At 39.7% G+C, this 22,649-nt stretch overlaps 1 protein-coding gene across 23 annotated transcripts in view; it reads right to left on the bottom strand.

Moving 5' to 3' along the window:
• Positions 1-22,649, bottom strand: part of DMD (dystrophin) — a 1,145,450-nt gene that overhangs the window by 25,289 nt on the left and 1,097,512 nt on the right. For 19 of the 23 annotated variants that reach the window (XM_064407380.1, XM_064407377.1, XM_064407387.1 and 16 more), the window contains 7 exons: positions 19,672-19,838; positions 17,485-17,596; positions 12,394-12,530; positions 11,612-11,650; positions 7,073-7,138; positions 5,708-5,773; positions 2,426-2,584 (listed from right to left, as the gene is read on the bottom strand). In XM_064407380.1, coding sequence (XP_064263450.1) covers positions 2,426-2,584; positions 5,708-5,773; positions 7,073-7,138; positions 11,612-11,650; positions 12,394-12,530; positions 17,485-17,596; positions 19,672-19,838 — 746 coding nt within the window. The remainder of the gene's footprint in view (positions 1-2,425; positions 2,585-5,707; positions 5,774-7,072; positions 7,139-11,611; positions 11,651-12,393; positions 12,531-17,484; positions 17,597-19,671; positions 19,839-22,649) is intronic. The other 4 variants (XM_064407379.1, XM_064407400.1, XM_064407398.1 and 1 more) reach the window with 2 other exon arrangements.

Raw genomic sequence — 22,649 nt, 5'->3', positions numbered from 1 at the left:
TTTAAACTGTCCAAAAGCAAAACCTCAGAATTACAATTTCAATGAGTCTTTTTCATCCACGTAACAAGTCAAGATGGAAATACTTGGGAGGCCAGAAACTGTAGCTGAAACCCAAATGGAGGTCAGAATTCAATCAATGGCTCAAAAGCGGCAAAGCAAAAAGAAAAGGGCTTTTTTAAAAAGCAGGAAACTCTGGAGAGCAGAAGAAAAAGAGAAATGACAATGAGGTGCCAGTATCACAGCACCGCTTCCTCTTGGTACTTGACATTTGAGGCATCACTTGTGGCTGCTTTCCTGGGAGCTGCTGAGAAGTGACTGCATGCCCTGACTCTTACAGTAAAAGTGTACAAGAGAGAGAGCTAAACCTGGGTTAGCAGAAGTTATCACAAGTGTATGCAACAGGAGCCATGTCAACACTGATGGGAAAGGGTGATTCCTGCACCACATCTAGCTCAGCAGTGGCAAGAGATGAGCCCTGGAACAAAGGAATGTCTTTATCCTGAGGCAGTAACAAAGTTTACATGGAGGGTGTTTCAGGAGATGCATGGGAAGAAAGATGTGTTCACCCACTGGAACCAGGCTCACACAAGGAATTAGGTGTCAGATTGCTGATTACCTTTGGCAACAGCCAAGAAAGGTTTACACAAACTCAACGGAGGAGAACGGCTAGAAAATGGGAATCTAAAGACTGTTTTACCAAAAGTAGGTAAATTACATGAATACCTCCTGACTGATCCTGTCTGTAGAGCTTATTTTTCTGAACAGGAATCAGTGTTTCATCCATAAACTCATGGTCACCTGGCTGTGACAAGCAACCAGGACAGCAAGAACTTGTTCACTTTTCAGCAGCTACCTTACATTTTATATACAAGTTATTTATAGCAGTTTTCAGAGACAAAAGTAATGATTTTGTCATAATCAATGAAAATCAGAGCAGTGTGAGACAGAGGCAGAGCTCTCTGTGCCTGCTGTGTTGAGCACTCACAAAGACAAGGCTGCCTGTGGTGGCATCCCATCCATAACTGTGACTCCAGTAGTACAAATGAGAATAACTTACAGACTGCTCCTCTATTTTAATCCAGGACTGGCAAACATCAAACCAGGTATTTTTAAGGTATAATTCCTGCCAGAGATCTTTTACCACCCCTCATCTGTAACTGCTGAATTAAATAAAGCCCGTGCAGAAATTTAAGGCATGAATTCTCAAAGGGCTTTTTAGCTTATTTAATTATCTAGCTCCATGTTATACTAGTTTTCATATACTACATTTCTAATAAAAAGCTATTCTGCTTTAGAAGCCACCCTCCTTTCTGCTAGACAGCTTATTTTGTATACGGAGAGAAAAGCATTATGAATTTTTCCTTCTTCCATGATTCACTACATAATGCTGTTAAAAAAAATAATACACATCTTCTGGAAATGAAACTATCATATCATCTGTATTGTACTAGCTTATCATCTGTATTGTACTAGATATTTCTTAGCTACAGTCCTGAACATGCAAAGTGTCATGTCTTATTTCAAAATACTGATTCTTCTCCACTTCAGAAAGTACTTGGGCTTTATGTGCTACATAGTTGGAAGTTTGTGGTTTGTTTCAAACAAAATCTCCCTGCTGTTCAGTGAGCAAGAGCTTTGTTTACTACAGCTTTCTGTGTGAAACATCGTCCTCATTCTTGATGCCTACAATCTTCTCCATTCTCCCAGACCCTCCTGATAAAAAGTCTCTGATGGAGCCACTGTAATTGATTACCACCATCCAAAGAAGACATACATGGAGAGAAGATCTATGACACTGCCAACTCCTGCATTATTTCCTTGACAAGTCCAAGGTAAATGATTAGTGCATTAAACCCTCAATGTAAGCAGAATTACCTAACTCTTACAGAAGCAAGGGAAAAAGAGCATGAAAATGCCAACAGACTGTACTATAAAAGCTGAAGAGAGTAGAAGACAAACAAACCCATGGTTTTTTTGGTAGAACTAAGTGATTTATATCTTACAGTCTCATTTTGGTAATTCACAGTTGTAATTACCAATCCTCCAGGGTCAAGATCTCCTGTTTTTGTGCTAATGGCCCAAGATTCCAGAGTACCGTAGGAAGGGGACTGCAGTGCTCTTCAAGTGATGCTTCAAGTATCCATTTGGGGGGTTTTTTAAGGTGATTAATGAAATTAACTTCAATTAAATTTGAAGTTGTGATACTTTGCATTGAAAGAATAAAGAAATGGCAACAAGCAACACCAAAGAAAGAGAAAGAGGACCCAACTTTTACCCACAATGAAATTACTTATTTGTCAGAAAAAAATGCAGATCTATAATTTTATCCCTAACAATTTTACCAAGCTGAATTCCATCTAACTGCACAGTATAATTATTTTGCAGACTTTTTACTCCAAATTCAGCAGCTGGTGGTATAACCCACCTGTTTTCCTCCTCCAGGTCTGCGAGGATTCTCTCCAGCTCCCCTCTTTCCTCACTCTCCAGAGAAATCAGGATCTGGGCAGGGCTTCGGGGCTGGCTCAGGGGGGACTCCTGGTTCAGACTTTGGCAGTAGTGCTGGATTAACAAGTGTTCATCATCGCTGGAAAACACAGCAGGGTAAAACAGGCTGTTCCCTTCCTGCTTTTCAGCTTCCCAGTGAATATGAGGAGATGATTCACTCCCAGTCTCTCGTTTCTTACAAAGAGATTTGCTGAACTCTTTGTAACCAACAGCAGAGCAATGCACCTTAAAGCAAAATCTGCTGACCTGTTTCACTGAGTCTCTGGTAATTTTCCTTCTCTGCAGAGACCACCCCCCTCGTTCTCTGCTTCTTAGATACTTAAAGCCAAGTTTTGCAACAGCTGACATCCTCAGCTCTCCTCTTTTGACAAACTTCAATTACGAATTTGCTTGCAAAAAAAAGCAATCTTCTGCTGCCTGATCTGCACTGTGGAAGGGTCACTCAAGCAAGGCCAATGCATTTATTTTTGTACCGACAAACTCTCCTTATGTAGTAAGTGTGTGCTTCATCTTTTTTTATCTGTAAAATTCGAAATTAGGTAAACAAAGAAAAAACCCTGAACTAATATAATAAAAGTATGTTATTTTCCACTCAGATGTGTGGCTTATTTTTAATTCAAAAGTGATGTATGATTTCAGAATACAAATATATTCTGTTTAATACACGGGATCTCTTCCTCTATTTCTATTGCCCCTGGAGCTGTCTGGCATCTGAAAACAGAAATATCTCTGGAAGAGAAAAGGAAATACAATTCTGAAGCCCTCAATCACCTCCCAGAACTACATGGATTGTTTTAGGTGCGGTTTAGGTGCTTACAAGATGCATCCAAGCCCTAAAAGTGCAACTTACACCAGTCACTGAGAAACCATGAAAGGTTTCCCTTGACACCATAGGACAGAGTCAATAAAAATGACACTGCTGCTGGAGATCTCATAGAACAAAATAATTCAGTCTAGTCAGTCCAGGGTTTTTTCCTGTTATGTTTCTAAACCAGAATTTAACAGGCATTTTGAACAGCTGTTATTGTTCAAAAATTATAATTTTCCTTGTTTTCATTTGTTCCTGAAAATGTTAATGATGCAATTTTATGACTGCAGGAGTGCCAAAGCAGTGCAGAGTACATTAACATTAGTTCATAAAAGAGAAGTATTAATTTTTCACAAAAGGAGAGGCTTGCCAGTTTCCAAATTTATACTTTTCATGAAGCACTTCAGCTGTGATTTCTTTCAAACCACTGCTTTGCATTTATAAATATTCTTACAGATCTTAAGTGAATTAACTGTGAACAAGTGACATAACTATTGCAGTAAAATGTCACTTTACAAGCATAGTCTTTTTGTGTGATTTTCAGCCTGCACAAACATTTTATACATCATTGCATTGACATTACATAATGAAACATTTTGTGATATATAAATATATATTTTTTATATATTTAATTCTTATTTTTTTTTTTTCCTGTCTTTCTTTGTTGTGTCCTGTCTTTCCTGTGTTTTTATTTCCTGTCTTTCTTGTTTCCATCTGTCACTCTACCTGCACTGATTAGCCAAATAATCTAAACCCTGTAAGAATAACAAATAATACTTAGGCATAATCTGACAAGCAAAACCAAAGTAATTACAGTTGTGAATTCATGGTAAGCTTTATTTTGCTGCAATTTGTATCTATCTGGATAATAGTTCTTCCAAAATTCAAAATTAACAGTTTTATTCTCATTTTAACAGTTGAAACTGAGGAACAAACTGGATAGTTAACTTATTAATTGAATCATGCTAGTACAACTTCCAATGGATCATAAAAATGAACTGAACAGTAAGACCAAAGTGTAATACAAGAGATACAGTGTATGCATGATTTCTGTGACAACAACACTGAAATATTTCAGTGGGACAACACAAAGTTTCATCTATTAGAGCATTACTACTACCCATAGTAATACAAAATTAACACATGACTTAGAAACAAAGTTTTCATTAACTGCATGAAACTACTGACGTTGCATCAATATTATCAATATTAGTTTTGATGGGTCTTTTTAACTTTCCCCATTTACCTTAAAACTATGTACTTGGTTCTACGGGAGATTGTATTTCAAAACTGGCAGACAACAATCCTATCAAGTCAAAACTGAAACTCTTTTGAAACAAAGAAACAGCTTTATTGCTGTCCAAGAGCATTCTGAGCTCACATGCTCAGAATCAACCTCACGAAATGCTGTTCATTTGGAATCAAAATTTAAGTGACCAAAAATTGGCCAAAATTCTGTGTTGTAAAGGACTGCTAAAAATTTAGTTGTCTGACTTTTCAAAAAAAATCCATCCCTTAAACTGTGAAAAGGATGACCATGTAGAATAGATAAAAATGTTTTTAGAGAAGTGGGGGTTTCATATCTGATTGATTTACAATCCATGCTATGGCTTGTTACATAGTTAATGAACCAAGATCAAATTTTCACACACAGCCATGATGTAGCTGCCTCTGTGCTGTCTTCAGAAACATTACCCACAGTTACTTCTGTGTCTTTTTATTCAGAGAATAAACAACACCAAGGATATTATCAGAGGAGAACCACAAATGGTTTCAGTGATTTAACTACTTCTCAAAAATCAAAACTTCTATTTATAACTCTACATTTAAAGTAATACAATGAATGTTTGTCAGTGATCTGTCCAACTTACAGTTTACCACTGCTAGTATTTCATTGCTAGGTGATGATCAGTGCCTCCTGCCTTACCCTTGCAAAGTATTTCAGGTATTTGTACACTGAAGATTTCTGTTTAGCCTCACTTATGTTCTGTATGACACTTTCCCCACACCAACATTTTCTAGCTAACAGCAATATAACCATGTTTAAGCTTAAACTAAGATAGAAGGGGTTTTTTGTATCTTTGTCCTTAGAACTAATCAGACAAAGACTGTATTTTGAATACGGAAATTATTTGCTGAATACTTCAGTAATTTCTGGAAATAAATTAGTAGTTTTAATTTTGAAGGTATCACTCATTTGTTGCACAGATTTGGTATTAAGCTATAAGCCATTAATCCAGACACTATGATAGAAATTGAAAGGACATGAGCACATCATTAATTCAAACCAGATGTGATACATGGCCATGCAAATTCAGCACTACAAAATTTCATTACAAGTTATTAACCTTCCCAAGAAAATACATGTCAAACCCACGAAAACAGCCTACTTACATGCTCTCATTAGGTGAAATACTGTCATTTAGGTAAGAACCATTGGTGTTCTCCATTTCTGCTAGCCTGTGGAAAAATAAACAAGACTCATTAAAACCAATTATGTTTTTCAAAAACTTTGTTTGTTCTAACATTCTGGAAAGAATTAAAGAGCGTGATGTTTTTGATGAATTTGAAACTCAAATTAATTTACACTCGCTGTTGATTACCAAAAGGTTTTACAATAAGCTATCACAAAAGATTGTTTGCTGCAATGGCCTGGCTAAACTCACTTCTAAGTTTTCAGCCCTTTCTCTGAGGTTATATTCCAGCTCCTCTCAATTAATTAATTCCAAAATCAAAGAAAAGCCTTAAGATGCCAGGGGATTACACAAATTGCTTTCTACCTGGCAATGTCATTGTCCAAACTGTAACAATCAGTCATTTCCCATTAGTTTTCACACTCAGCCCCTCCTAAACATCCTGGCATAATTCAGAAACCCCTCTCCTGATCAAGAGATACTAGAGGAGAAAAAGAGGCCAGAATAACTATTTTTCATTACCTCAGCCCTTGAAAATTTACTTGCTTTGTGGAAAAACATTTTCATATTTGTGCAATTAACCCACTTTTTGATTCTTAGGAGCAGTATGAAAGCAGATTATTGAATTAAAGCAGTGATATATACTATTTTAATCCTCCAAATCAAGGAAAAATCCTGTTTGTGGCATTTCATGAAGTGAATTAACATTACAATGACACCTGAGATTCATATGAGAGTTTGGAGGTTTCTGCTCTTCTATTATATCAGGGTCCATTTAAAAACAAAACCTTATGTAGAATCATAGAAGGGTTTGGGTTGGAAGGGGCTTTTAAAGGTCTCCAGTCCAACCCCCCTGCACTGAACAGGGACATCTTCAACTTAAACAGGTGGCTCAGAGCCCCATCCAGTCTGACCTTAAATGTTTTCAGGGATGGGGCATCTACCACTTCTCTGGGCAACCTGCTCCCAGTGCTTCATCAAACTCACTGCAAAAATTCCTTCCTTACATCCAGTCTGAATCTGTCCACTTCTAGTTCAAAGCACTACCTCTTGTCCTATTGCCACAGGTCCTATTAAAGTATCAGTAACTCAGCACACAGCTTAATGAGGACCCCAAGGGACCCAAAAACCAATTCTGACCACACAGGTGCTCTGGCATGCAAGTTAGGACAGGCTGGTTAACCGCAACCACAGACAATGTTCTTGCATCCCAGAGCCTGGAAAGCAAAACCCCAAATTTTATGTTTCTTTAAGAAGTGCTCAGGTAGCCTCTAGCTCTTCTTTTTTTTTTTCTTTTTAAGTAATTTTAGAGAAAGATCTGCCTAACGTCCAGCTGGTCTCATACCTGCTAGCATAATGTTCAATGCGTGAATGAGTATCATCGTGTGAGAGCTGAGGGGACGAGGCAGGCCTATAAGGCAGAAAACACTGATTAATCACAAACAATACCCCTTTAAAAGTAAAAAGACACTTAGCTATGCCTATACCCTCACATGTCTATGCCTTAACGCCATGTTTGATAAAAAGCAAGTTAGAACTCCAGGCGCTGTGTGTGCCTCCTCAAGCCATCGGTGCAATGTTGTGTGGTGCCACACTGGGGATTTTTGACCATTTGAAATCCATCTGTTGCCACAACTTTTCTTCACACCAACGCCCAAGTGAATCTCTTCCAAAGGATTTATAGAAGAGCTTTCACCCTGGTTTTCCCTTCACACCTGCCTCCTTCACGTGCAGTCCTGCACAGGCTGCTGAATACATCAGTATGTCCTGCTGGGAACCTCTCCTCTGCCTCCCACCCTGCACCAGTGCCTGTTTCCTACACATCCCTTAAAGGAGCCTTTACAAATTATTCCACGAGCAGCTGGAAATAAATACAAGTATATAATGTCAGAAATGAGCCTTTAATAACATACTGCAGACACTGATGATTTTGCCTAATGTCTTCCAAGAGTTGCAATCTCAGTGGTAGCTCAGTGTGTTATACAGGGGGACACTAAATTATGTTGGGTTTTCTGTCTGACAGATGGCATGACATCCTCTTCAGTTTTCTGTTGATGAAAAGAATTCATAGGACTTTTCTTGTCAATTATTGTTTCTTATAGCCTCACCTCTGGAAAACATCAACATTAAATTATGTTGCCTATGCAGTTCAGACAGCACCCTTTGCTGCCATGTGGGATTTAGCCAATCTATGTGTATTGAGAGGTGCCAGATTAACAAAAAGTGATGCAGCTTCCCAAACTGAATGGCAATTTTATACTTTTGCTAAATTTCAACTGCCCTTTATTCCATCTTTGCTGACTCTCCTTCTGGAACTCCTGACTGAGGAAGGAATTTCTCCCCATTTTTAATTGTTGGATACTGTGGTTCAGGCTGGGAATGCCCAAAAATTATTGTATTGCATTGCACAAACTGACAGGTTGGGTTTTGTATTTACCGGTTATAAACCAAAACTGTAACAATCTTATGGTTTGTAATGTTCCCATGTGAGGAGTTTGACAATCCTGCTGCAAATCTACCAGACTTCTCAGCTTCCAGGTTTCTAATCAGCCTCCAAAGGGCTCAAGATTAGGATCCTTCTGAACTCATAAAGCTTTATGCTGGATACACATACAAATCAAGCATCATCATTAATATCTCTTCTCACAGAACAGCAAAGTTTTTACTCTTTAAAACATTATAGGCTAAGTATAACAAATCTCATTTTGTCTTTGAAATGAACTTTGGCCTCTACTTTTACTCATCACATATTCAAGCATTACTACACCACACCAGAGGACAAATACTCAGTTCACAGAGTTCCTCAGTGCAGCAGAGATTCAGTGGATGGGGGAATTGCTTCTCTGTGACTCTATACCCCATTCTTTGTAACAATGAGCAGGGAAGGGAGGGGAAAAGGATGCAATTTCTTTAGAGCAGTGGATCATGAGGCAGGATAACAATGGTTTTCTGATAAATTGAAGTGACCCACATTTTTGTATTTTTTTTGTCATCCAGCAGATGTTAAGCTAGTCTTAACTGGTACCATCAATGCAAGAAGAGTCCTTGTTTTCAACACACACACAAATGTTGATGCTAATATGGTGCATAGACTAGGAAATAGGTATTACAAGTAATTTCAATTTTGAGTTGAATCATTCTCTTAGTGCCTCCCGCCCTGGCGTTGGATATGTATTTGTACCAGTAGGAAAGAAGGGACAGCACTTGGTTGGGACCTACTGGGCAATGGGATGTCTCTTTTTGCAGTACTGCATGGCAAAAAGTCAGGCCTGAATGCATGAATATATCCTTGCTGTCTTGAAATTATGCTGTGACTTCAGAAGTGACCAGGTTGTGTAATACATATAAAAAGATATTTTTTAAAAGACAACAGTATGTTGTGTAACTTGTTGGAGTTGATTCTGCCAGCTGCAAGCAGGGAGTGAGGCTACAATTCCAGGTTTGTCCCTACTTCAGAACATACTGCAATGAAGATATAGCTCAAACAGCTTCTTAGAAGTTTGCTTAAGAAAGCAAACCTGCTAGAGAAGATTGCTTTGTGTTGAATTCAGCTGCTCAGAGGTACTTTTGCCAGTCTCTGAGCAAACTTGAGAACGATTGTGCTGTATTTTACACACTCTTAGTGACCGACCACCTGTGCTAGAGCTCACAGTCCTTCCTTTCTGAGCACACACACTCAGCACACCTAATCAGCTCAAACAGTCAGCAGGAAGGCTGAGTGACACAGCCAATATTTAGCCAAGATAACCATCCTTTTTACGAGGATGGTTATCTTGGATGGTTTTTGCAGACCACAGCTGCCTTGCTCCAGCTGGGGTCTGCAGGAGCAGCCTGGGAATTCTAGTCAAGTCAAGTGCTGACCAAGTGGCAAACACCACCTTCCTGCAATTCCCTGCACCCCTGGAGACCTGCCTGGCAGGACGAGGGTACTTTTCTTTGTTCAGCATTTTAGTTGATGCTTCCTGGAAGTGTAGAAACAAGTAAATTGTCTTTGTATCATTGCACCATCACAGTTCAAGTTAGATACACATTCTCACTACTTGTGAACTGTCCCTTTAATGCCTGCCAAGCAGTGTATCTGGGCAAAATACTGGATAATAAGCAGTAAGAACCATTAACTTACAACAGAAAAAATGATCTATTTATGAGCAGTTCCATGTGTACCACATGTTGGTGTCAGAACAGCACTAGCATTGCTGAGTGCTGCCAGGTGATGCTTTCTGAGGATAACCAGAAAACTGGCATGAGAACACCAGAAAAAGGCATGAGTGTAGAAAACATAGGAAAATTTTATGATAACTGGTTTGTCTGCTGAAGCTGGAATCACCCTGTAAGCAAGAAAAGGCTTTACACCTGGGTAGCTCAGTAACTTGAATTGCAGGTCAAGTGCTATAGCATGAAGGAAAGAAATAAAGTTAGCAGAACAAAATTAAGGGAAATTCTTTCCAGCCACTATTAATTATTTATTTTTCTACTTCCTTGTCAGACGAGATGGAAGAATTATGCTCTGGAAGACACCTGAGTTAGTCTGACAAAAAATGCAACCTCCCTGCACAAATCCTGCTCCTCAGTATTTCTCAAGTTTTCTCAAGTACTGCATGCGAGTTAAACTCCCTGTATTATGTAACAGCAAACCTTTGGTGTGAAGCTATCAATGCTATTACTGTAACTAGAAAAGAAATGACAGCTTCATCTCATATTGTGTCAGACACAGCGATGGCATTCCACACGATCCAAGCTTTCTTCAAATGTTACTTTTAACTTTGCAATTGTTCTGACATATAAGGAATCTAGATCCATAGTTTCATCTGCTCAAAGCCCTTCTGCTTCAGTCTGCCTCCAGACTTCTGGCATTCTCTGTGGGTGAATTCTCAGCCACATGAAGTTTGCAGTATTGTGCTTCTTCGTTGCTTAAATCTCCTAGAGGTAGAGCACTTCCCTTAGCTTTCCAAGGGTTTGTGCTCCCAATGAAAATTATGAATCAATATTCCAGTGTATACATTTCACTCTTGTTTATTCTACAAAAAGTTCAATGGAGGTGCAAGCCATATACATTTCACCATATAGAAATATAAAAAATCTTTCTTGTTAGTTATCAATATGTGAATTAAAATTAATCCTTATTTAACATTATTCTAGAAGCATCTGTGTAACACTAGAAGTAGCGAACGCCACAATAGTAAATATATATATATCTATCTTTAGTTTATGCTGAAGCTATTACTTCAACAGTAAGACAATGCAACTTCTGGAGTGGTGCAAGAATGAAAATCTATTCCACAGCTGAAAACTGCTGCTTTTTAACTTCTGAAAAAATACAATAAACATTTCCCCATTTCAACCTGCCTTCACCAATCTCAATGTATCTGAAGATTGTAATAAAATACCCAGTGAGCTCTGGATTAACTGGGGCACTCGAGTGTGCACGGTTGCACATTAAACCAAATTATAGCTTTATCTGCAAAACTGTGCAATTCCTGAAACTGAATTAAATCCATATCAAGTTCAATCTCTGTCTTTCAAAAAGCATTTAGTGTACATTCAGAGGGATTGACACTTATTCAGAAACAAAGGATTTTAAATGACAAACTTTGATAAGCATTAGTAGGTCTGCACGAAACCCCTGTTAATTCCATGAAAAACACATACTCCAGGAAGAGTACACAGCACAAAATCCATGACTGCTGGAAATTCCAAGGTTTATCTCATTCTACTCATTTGGGATCAAAACATTCCTTCAGAGAGTGCATCAAAGGAAATAATCATAAAGAAAGAAGGAAATGATCTCATGTAAAACTGAACAAAGAAATAAACAAAAAGAAAAAAGTGAGGGAGCGCAGCAGCAGTAGCAGCAGCAGCAGCACACTTCAGCAAAAGTACTCACGCAGAATCTACTGGCCAGAAGTTGATCAGAGTAACAGGACTGCAAGACAAAAAATGAGGAGGTGAAGAGAAAGGCAGAAGAAACTCAGCAGCAAAATAATTACAGAAAGTTAAAAAAAAAAGTCACAATAACTAAAAAGCAGAAATCCAACAGACCAACATGAATGGCTGTGAAGAGCAACCAACCAAAAAGTGAGAAAAAAAACCTTGAAATCTAAAATTTAAAAAGAGAAAGAGCGAGAACAAGCTGCGTGCAATTGCCATTAAACAACTGATTAAACACGTAAAAAACCAAAGGGAAGTGGGTTAAATAATTGATTTCTCCAGGTGAATAATTGCTTTTTTTTTTTCCATGGAGACTAAATTTACAGGCTGGGAAAAGAAGAAATCATCTAGGAAGGTCACAAACACCATAGCCTCATTAAAAAAATAAAACCAAGGAAAGATACCCATTTGGAAGAAAATAAAAATTTAATGAATGTATCATTAACCTCCAAATTATGCATCAAACTTAGAAGTCTGTAAGACTGCCAGTAAGACAGTGAGTATTTTTTTTTTTTTTGCTAACTGAAGCTGAAGTTCCTGTATAAGGACAGGTGAAAGCAGATAAAGGCAATGGCAACTGGAAGCCCAGCTTGTGTTTTCCTGCCAGGCGAGGTAAACAGAAATGAAAGACATAAAGAGGCTTTATGCATTTAGGAAGTGAAAGGAGTTGGCACCAGCTGGGGAGCTCAAATAGTGTACCAAATGAATTGCTACTTAAGATACTTCAGAGCTACTCACGTTTCCATGTTGTCTCCCTCCAAGACAGTCTGCACAGGCAGGTAGCCCATTCGTGGGTGCTTTGCAAAATATCTTTTTGTTCGAAATTTGTTTTTTAGTACCTTGGCAAAGTCACGGACATCTTCTCCTGAAGTTGTCTGAAAGCCACAAATCACAATGAAATCACCTTTCATGAGGTTGTCACCATTTTTCAATTGCCTCTTCCTTTGCTGGGTCACTTGGAAGAGCTGTGATCACACCAAGCAGGGCTGCCAGCAGTTTGAGCCCCAGAACTGCAAATTTTATTTGTCCATCACTGTCACCTTACAATGCACTACACAGACACTGCTAGTGGGGAGGAAGGAGGGAAAGAGAAGAAGTTTCAAAGCCCCCTGACAGGCTCATGCCTCACCTCAGGTGATATCAAGAGGACAAGCAATAATTAGACAATAATTTATCATTTCCTCACCTGGCTGTGGGGGTGTCTCTCTGCCTACTTTTGGTTCAACACGAAAATGTCTGCAGTGGAGGACACACAGCCAGTCCGTGTGTCCAGCTAGGTGCTACACTGCCTGGATCCCAATTCTTACAACGTGCTTAGCATCTCCATCTCATGGACTTGTCAATCTTTGAAAGTCTCTAAGTACCTTTTCAGTTTTCCTCCTCAGCCTTCTGTGCCATTAATATTTTGTTCAAAGGGAAACAAAAAGCAGGTGAGAGCTGCTTAAAGCTCTCAGATCAGTTATTTCTTCCTGCACCTGTTCAATGTGAAACTAGCAGAGATTTAAGATCAATACTCTGAGAAAAGCACAATTTGCATGAAGTTTTCTATTCCCTTGCCTGCAGCAGGCTTCCCTTGCTGCTGCAGAGACCAGCAGAGGAGCACAACATAGATTTAGAAAGACCAGAAAGAGTCAGGAAGAGTTTCAAGGATGTCTGCTGTGAAGATGCAAGACTTATTGAGAACCTGATGAAGAATCAGGCAATTTTCTGATGAATTTTAATGCAAGACTTCAATTACTTCAGTCAGGCTGCACTCCCTTCTCTGAACCTTGCAGAAACACTAAACCCTGAAGTACTGATCTTTTACAGTAAATTAAGTTCCTCCTGACCCACATAACAATATTGCTTCTCCAATCTATCTAATTTAAAGGGAAGAAATCAGAGAAAAGTTAATCTTTCTGACATTTTTATTGAGTTCTGTGCCTTCTGCATAGAGGGGAAGAATGTGCTGGAACCTATCAGTTAAGCCAACTTTCACAGAGCTGCTCAAACACAGATACGTAGATTTATAAAAGGCAGAAAAATTAAGGATGCCCTGAAAAAAAATCTGCAAAAAGTGTGAAACGTATTAACAGAAAAGGCAAATATTATCCCTGTACTTATGATGCCTATGAGCTTCATGTAAAGCTGGAAAAAATTTGGCTCCCTTTCTGGTCAGTCTGCTCTGGCAGAAAAATTCAGTGTAAGCAAAAACTGGCAGAGAAGTGACACAGCAGAACCTATGAGCCAGTACAACAGCATTTGTATTTTCAAGAAACTGAGATAATATTTGGTAATATTAAGTATCCCTTCCTTAATTCATCAGAAGTAAAGGAATCTGGGGAAGGGAGGGATGAAATGTGCTCAGACCACCCAGAGGACTCCAGAAAGGAGATTTATTGAGGTGGCTCCCTGCCCATGCCCCCGGAGGAGGGAATTCCCTCTGCTGAATTCCATCTGCACTGCCTGCCAGGAGGGCTCTTAACCAGCTTGTCATCAAGAGAGCACACAGAGCTCATCTGCTGGAAACACAGAAAAACTTTTAATATTTAATCTTGGTATAAACAGACTAAGCACAGCTTTCTGTCCTGTTGTTCACCTGTGCCATTTATAACCATTTATTAATGCCCTGTCTATTTTTGATGTTGAGAACACTTTCTATTGCATTTGACTGTAATTTGGATTAAGTGTTTTGAGGTATTAGAAATGAAACATGCTTTGCTTCAGCCTTCCTGGGACTGTTCTTCCCCTTCTCTCCTCTGAACCTTTTCCATGACAACCAAAGAGCAAAATGCTGTGTTTGCACAGAAACATCCCAATCTAGCTGGTACCATAAGAATCCCAAGAAGAAAACATATCTTCTAGTGACAGCTAAAAGCATCAGGCACCTCTCATACAATCCAACTGCCATTTAAAAATTGTTCAAGGAGCACAAGAAAGGCAAAGAAAATGTGATTATTACATGGACAAGATGATAAACTGAGGCTATTTTCAGCCAAACCTTCTGATTTACTCCACAGTTGTTTTATTACATGATTTTCAGAGTAAAATCATCCTGACGAAAATTCCCAGCAGAACTGGTTTATGAGAAAGAAACAGTGGAGTTTCAGGATCCCAGCTCTCTTAAGTCAAAGCAACATATAGGCAGATGGGTTGAGAATGTCTCAAAACTATTCTGAAACCAAACTATTTAATAAGAAATAGTTCTTTTTATTCACATAGGAATAGCTTTACCACCACCTGACTTTTCCCAGTTTGATTTAAGAAGGTGACTTGCCAACCCTCTTCCCCAGACCTCAGCCCTAACTGGAAGCCCTGGATGTAGACAGGTCTATCAGTTTGACACACTTCCTTCCAAAGAGGTGCTTTTTATGTTTGTGTGTCACTGTTCATTAAACCCTAACAGAAAAATCATCCTGCATTTACATCTCAGTCTATAAGTTGTCTTCTATGCTTTGTTTGAAAACTCTGTACAAGTCCTATCTCTTTGAACAATAAATTGAGATGTGTTTCTTTCAGGAATAATTGTAGCAATTTTTCTGTCTAAATGAAAACCAAGCAACTGCCTTGCCCTTATTCTGACTCAACCTTTTGCAAGAGAGGGAACATTATCATATCCCTCAGGTATTTAGCACGAGTTCTCAAAACTCCCCTAAGCAGAATTAAAGACTGCAGTGCTCAAAAATTTCTTGATACTAAGAGGGAGGGAGGGAGAATAAAAATATCAGAACACTTCGGTGTGCACATCGAATTATTGCAAAGATATTATCAAAGAAGGCATCACATGTCTTCTGTCCGCCAAAATGCATTTTAAGGTGAGAGATTAGTGTGGAGGAAGACTGATAAATGCTCTGCCACCTGAATACTCTTTTTCATTCACTTAGAAAACAATTACAAACTAGACATAGCTTCAGTGGATGTTCAGTCCCGCAGTACTTGAGTATATTTTTTGTAATAGCAGCAACACAAAAAAGCGTGGGGCTTGCTGTGTGTCACATTCACTTCCCCCTCCACCCCAGCTAATCCTCCTCTAATTCAGCTGGCTGCTTGTGCAGCCAGGCACGGCACATTAGCACGGGTTGCTGGAGTTCAGGGAAAAATCCACTGGCTGTGAATGGTTCTTTATTCTGATCCAGCAAGCTGGACGTGGTGGCAGGTTTTCTGATCACCACCACGTTCACCTCTTAGTGATCTGTATTTTCAGGGACAACACAAACCTGCTGGATGCAGCACTGCAATGAGTTGCTGCAGGCTGGGGGTGCACCTCGCAATCCCTTTTTATTTCTCTCCTCAAAACACATCAAAAGGGTAAGAAAATGGTTGGAAGATACTGGTTTGTATCACTCACAAATCTCCCATGTTGTTTCTTAGCTAGAATAAGAGTGGCAAAGTGCAAAGCAAAGCTGCAGTCCATCCAGCAAGGAGGGGTTCAGGCTCTGGTGAAAAGAAGGCTCGCAGGGAGTCAGTCTCTCACTCACTCACCCTGCCTACCACTCAGATCACGAGATTCTGCTCTAGGAATGCCTGCAATGGAGAAGTCTGTTCAGACCTGCCCAGGCAGCGCCAGCGATTCCCTCTGACTGGTGCAGCAGTTCAGGCAAATCGCCCTTCCAGCAACCTCAGTCCCTGGGGGACAGCGCTGAAAACCACAGCAAACCAACAAAGAGCCGGCAAATGGGCACCGGCCGCCACTGCAGATTCCCAGGAAACACTGCCACTGAGGGGTAAAATGGATAATGCAAGTAACTATCTCTAAGTTAGTTAAAAGTAACAAAAATTCTGGGCTTGTTTCATTGTAATATTTTAGGGGCATAAATTTTTTTCTCTCTTTTTTAGGTCTCTGAGAAAAGCTGAGATTCTTTGCTTCATTTCGGCCGTGTCTTTTTGCTTGGATGAAGATTTAAAGACTGTTCATATAATTTTATGAGCCTAGCCAAGTATGATTTTGATGCTTTATTTTCACTATTTATGACTATCAGCAGATGAAAGATTAGGAATAATCCTATTTCACCAGGAAATGCTGATGAGAGTGCACTGCTTCAAGACCAACACAAGCAATAGCAAAGGCAGCTGAAAGTTCAATCTGTGTGGTGGAAGTTTAACTTGAGAGCACCTCTTAACTGATACCCCTTTGCACTGGTCCTGAGAGGCCAAGAAGGAGCACACTGAGAGAGAAACGCAGAATTTCTCTTGCCAGCTGTCAGGTATGAAAGAAACATTTATGCAAAACCAATCCTTTTGGGAGCCGTGAAAGGAGGGTGAAGTCCCTCACCACACCATCACTGCAGCACCCTGTACTAAATGGCCTGGCTTCCCCTCTTCAGAAATTAAATCTACCTTGCAACCATGAGAACTTCCCTGCATTTTATATCATCAAGTGACCAGACAATAAAAAGGTACCATGTGAAGAATAGCGAAGAATTAAAAAAATGTAACCACAGTGTTGAGAAACCATAGTGGGAGAAAGCAAGTGAAGTGGCAACTTGATGAGGAGAGGTGGAAAAAATCAGACACTGATATGGAAAAAACCTTGGGATCCAAGATATGAATATTTGCACAAATCATGTGCTTCCAGGAGGATCCATAAAGCGAGCTATGGCACCGAACATGGAACAAGTCATCAGCACACAACAACACATTATGACACAGAATTGTGCAAACAATGAACTTTAGTTTACTTCAAACCATTGGAGCAACAAAATTGCTGCCATGTATAGTATATAAAATGAGATTTAATTATGGAAGAGGGAAGAAAAGTAGTCCTAATGTTTCATTACCTTGCACACAGGAAAATAAGCTTTTACTTTCTAGTAAGAAGGGACAGTAAGAGTCAATAAAACAGCTACTTACTGGTGTGCAGTATTCCACCATAGGATAGTGCATTTTGTGACCTTTAGCAACACGGCCAGAGAAGAAGCAACTTTGGCAGATGTCATAGTTAAAGTGCTTTAAACTTCTGTACCTAAAAGAGGATAAAAAAAAATCACAGCTTCAGAGCTTTGTATGTGACTGCTTCATGTCAGCCCATCAAGTTTGCTGTGTTAGTAAATTCTCTTCTGTGACATGTCACATGGTGTACAATGCCCAGCAATGCTCCTCTGCCCTGAGGGACAGGTACTGCTGCCTCAGATGTTTGTAGTAGATCTCAATCTTCAAAAAAATTTCTAACACTGGGCAACAATGAAGATTTCTACACATTTACTCACCTTTAAGAGATGAAAGACACTACCACACTTTTTATTTCTGTAACACTAACTTCAGATCTTTTGCTCTTTATCATGATTCCTAAAATAGAATGTCCTCTGGGAGGAAAATTCAAGAAAGTAATGGCCTCCCAGTAAGTCACCCTGGCAACGCCCTCATGTCCTTCCTAGCACCTCTATAAAAACAATTTTCCTGCAGAGCATTCCATCCATGCAAAACTCCAAATGCACTTTTGGGCCATTATTTAATCTCATCAGCTCTATGAGGCAGCTAACTGTTGTATCTGCTGTGCTGAAGTGGCTGAAAGAGCCGGAGGCATAAGGGTTGTCTTGTTCCAAATACACGGAGCAGCTCAGCCACAACGACCTCAAAAGAACATTGTTTTACATGAACTGGGTGCACAGTATTAGCTTTCTAAAAGCCTTCCAATACAGTATCTTTTTGTCAAGTGTGTACACAGGGTTTCAATGACTTGCAAAGACAGAGAAAAAAAATCTGTGACAGACAGATTCTACTATCATGATAATAGATTTGTTATATAAATTTAAGAGACAGATGAGATCAGTCAAGTAAAATTAGACACAAACACAGAGCTCCAGTGTCTGCTCCCCGAGTTCTTGGTGCTTACAACAGACTATCCATTCACTTGCCATCCTTTGATATTTCCAAGGGCTGCACTTTTCAATTCCACCTACTTGTCTTTGGCTGGTTTGTGCAAAACTATGTAAGTAATACACTAGTTCATAAACTGCATCTGGGAATTGGAAAATTAGACTTTGTGGATGTGCTGAATTACTCACATCCAATCCATAGCTCTTCCTCAGTAATATGTATCACTTCCCAGTTCAGATATTAATGGGGAATAAAAAGCAAAAGAATTTAGACTATTAGAGCAACAGCATCAGATTCAAAACAAAGCAATAAATACCTTCTAAAAGTCCCCCATTTCCCACTGCCTGTGAAATTGTAGCAGAAAGCACTGCCCCACTACATGCATAAAAGCTACATTCATCTGCTCCCAGGTTAGAAGAAAATGATGGCTTTTTTGTGTAGCACTGCATACTGCTGTTATCTATCTGGGTTTTAGACACAAAATGACAGAAAACTCTTTGTAAACAACACGATAACATAGAAGGAGAAATGCCAGTGGTAAAAGAAGACTGTGTGTAAGAAGGGCAGAAACCATACAAAGCAGCTATTGCGAAGCAAAGTGATAAAACAAGTCTAGGCATAATTGAAAGTGAGTATTTACTTAGCCCTTAAGTGGCTTCTCAACAGGCACACCAACACACAGCCATTTTACAACACAGTGACTTATTCATTGCCATAGTAACCACGGTGTCAATCCAGATGTTTAAATAGACCAGCAACATTTCCCCCACTCCAGGTTAATGTTCCACCAACATTCTTTCGCAGAGAAATGCACATGTAGCTTTTCTACATGCCTGAGAATTTTCAAGGCACTTCCTTGCTTTATGCTATGACAGAAAGCAATTCATTAGGATCCAATTCAGAAAATGCAACTGCATAGGACACACTGAATGTCAGGCAAATTGTGTTAGTTGTGCAATCCAACAACACTTTTGTTGAAGTATGGAAAGACTGGGACACAGAGGAAGTGCCATATTTGAACTGGGAGATGACTATTGCCCTGTTCAAGTCTCACAGCACTGTACCCAATCTAGGTGCCACTCTCCCTTGTGTCCCCACCACAATTATTTTTTCCAAGAAGAAAATGCCTATAAAATGAAGCTCCTGATTTGCCTGGCATCAGGCAGAGCTCTTGATCCACCAAGCAGAAGCAGATGTGGCTGAAATGGAGAGATTCCGTACCTGAATCCAATAATGGGGCACTCCTTACAGATGTTGCACTTGGCTTGGTGCTTGGCAGTCTCAGCAGCAGCCACCCTGTGCAGGACAGGCAACCACACCATGGACTGTGGCTCCAGCCTCATCCAGTCCAGGAAAAGGGCTGCTTCAATCTCTGGTTTGTTGTTGGCCTGAAACACAAGGGGAAAAATGACAGAGGCTGAGCACAACTGATCTGTCTGCTCACCAGGTAACTAATACCTCAAGCTGTTCTGGTCAACTCCATAATCTCTTCCAGGAATATACCTCCAGCTTTTCCCCTAGTCCAACTACTCATAAAAAAAATAAAATAAAAAAAAAATCCCCAGGATCCCACCTTCAAGCTGGGAACTGAAAACTATTAATATTTCAAATCTCTCCTTCTCTTAGTCTCTCTATTACAATAGACAGCACTACCATGTACTTTGTCACAGGGAAAATCATCCACTTACAGGATCACCTTTGATGCCTGATCTCACATTCTCTGTCTCTCTTATCTGAGACTGTATAGCACTGCTTCTCACCTATTTTAAAAACTGTTATCCAAGCCCTAAAAATTGCATGTCTTTTGATCAAAACTCCTTTCTCCTTAAGATCTTTCATTATCACACTGACCTTTCTTCATAATGCACACATAAGGAAATCATTCAAATCTCTCTCAAGCCTGTTGTTGAACATGTAAACCTCTTTCTCCTTAAATGCCTCAAACCACCTCTTCTTTAAATATCCCATCACTGACTGCAAACACAATACAGTTCTGTCCCTCAAAATAATATTCTCAGATTCCATTACATCCCACACTCATCTCTTTGCCAACAGCAGAAGAGCCAATGAACACTTGAGCAAACATTCATTGACAAATGAGCAAACCCATTCCTCTGCTGCCATCCCATCCCATCCCATCCCATCCCATCCCATCCCATCCCATCCCATCCCATCCCATCCCATCCCAATCAGTGTGACATTTCAGGTATCTCTTCCATGGTAACTTCAAGGCAGCTCAGTCAGAGAGCCAAATCCCATTGTGCCAGGCACCATGCACCCCCAAAAAATGATGTATCATTCCTACCCAGAGCACCCACAGAATAGAAAAAGAAAACAAAGAGACAAAACCCACAAAGAAAGAGGGGACAGCAGTGATGTCTGTGCATGGGGAGAGGTCACACTGCACCAGCAGGCTGGACACTGCAAAGAACAGTGCAGAACAAAGGCAAGGAGCATCAAAAGGGATTTAAAGGAAAACAGTGGAATGATGGAGTCAGTGTTTACAGGAAACAGCCCTCCATTGTGCAGGGTGCCACGAAGCCTGCACAAAACTGTTACTTGAGAAGCTGGAAGATGGTTTCAGTGCTGAAAGTGAGGTGATAGATCAGGGGGAAACCTCTAGAGGTTCTGGTGGGGAGGGTGGGAAAAGGGAGGAATGTGTCATAGAGGGAACAGCCCAAGTGATGAAGACGGATAACATCGTGCTGTTTCTCTAAACCATCACTACATGCTAATTCCAGTTCCTCAAGACATTTCCTTCCATGCTCCCCACAGCAACAGCATATTTATGGTCTGAATATATTTAAATCCTCTGTTTTCTTTTTCTCTATGCTTTCAAATACAGCTCTCAGTGGGCCAGTCTTTTATATTTTAAACTTCACAAGGCTGACTGTCTTCCTTTGTGGTTCCAAACCTATTTGAAGCACTTAAATAAATAATAAGCATTAATGTATCATGTCCATGGACCAAGATGAATAGGGGATTGAGTGCTGAGGATTTTTATACTGTTTCTCAGTTACTTGTCCAGTTTCTCATAAAATTTGAGTTTAGCATCATCTAGCTAAAACCTTATTGAACTAAAAATGCTAGCAATGAATTTCAAGAAAAAAATATCCCTACCGATCTGCCGGAGAGAGAGCTATGGGGAAAACCAATTAGCTGTAGTTTTGTTTTTTGTTTTCTTTTAAATCTACCACTGTTTATAACCCTGACAAACAAATTAACTGATCAATATTTGAAGGCTAAGAAGAATGCAGGCTCCCAGACAGAACCCCACAAAAAATATGCGAAATACAAGCCCTGTAATATGCCCTGAATAATGAACTGCATTAAAATTGACTTAAAATGCTGTTGCAATACTTTAGTTAATTAGAAACAAAGATTCTTTGTTTGGTCAGAGCTTCCTTCTTAAGGTGCTTATTTGGGCACCCAACAACTCCTATCACTACACTTGGGATCCATACACATGGACTTCTAGTATAGCCAAAAATATCCTTTTTTGGATGTTTGGGATAAAAACATCAAATCAGAACATATCTACAATTATTCAAATAAAGTCCTTCACAATTTAATATTCATGAAAGGATTCTATTAAATGGAATACACACTGAAACACTTCTGAAGTCTTCTGCATTAAACCCTAGTTCTCTGTTCTCTGCAGAATTTAGGAAGCCCCCCCCGAAATAAAAAAGAAAATCAAAAGCACAATAAAGTCCAGTCAACACTGGCAAGAGGATTTGTTTAGGACAGTGAATACTGCCACATCAGTGCGTCAGTGAATTCAGTCAAATTAAATTAATTTTGGAACTCCTAAGTGAAAGGCATGCTTCTAAAATATGACCATCTATATTTTCAGCTGGAAGGCAGGGCAACAAAAGGGCAGGGGAGAGGCTTTCTGTGACTCACTCAGGGATCCAGCTTCAGCCAGCAACTACACTGGCAAACCATAACCCTGCCTAGCAGACTACACTTTCTATACAGAGGTCCTCTAAGACTCCAAAAGCAAAAAAATTAAGAGGATCTCTTTAATATACCATTCCTAATAGAAAAACATGAGGTGTACGGAAATGCTGCAGTGCAAGCTGCAGTCAGAATAAGAATGAGCCGCTCAAAGCGCTGCTCTCCACTTGTAGCTGCTTTAAATTTGCAGGGAAAATGCTGCAGCAATGAAAGACTTTCTGTAACACCCTAGATCTATT

This window comes from Passer domesticus, chromosome 2 (assembly GCF_036417665.1).
Source record: "Passer domesticus isolate bPasDom1 chromosome 2, bPasDom1.hap1, whole genome shotgun sequence".
Taxonomy (NCBI): Eukaryota; Metazoa; Chordata; class Aves; order Passeriformes; family Passeridae; genus Passer; species Passer domesticus.
The sequence above is the reverse complement of the archived record's forward strand: the minus strand, read 5'-3'. Positions and strand labels throughout refer to the sequence as shown.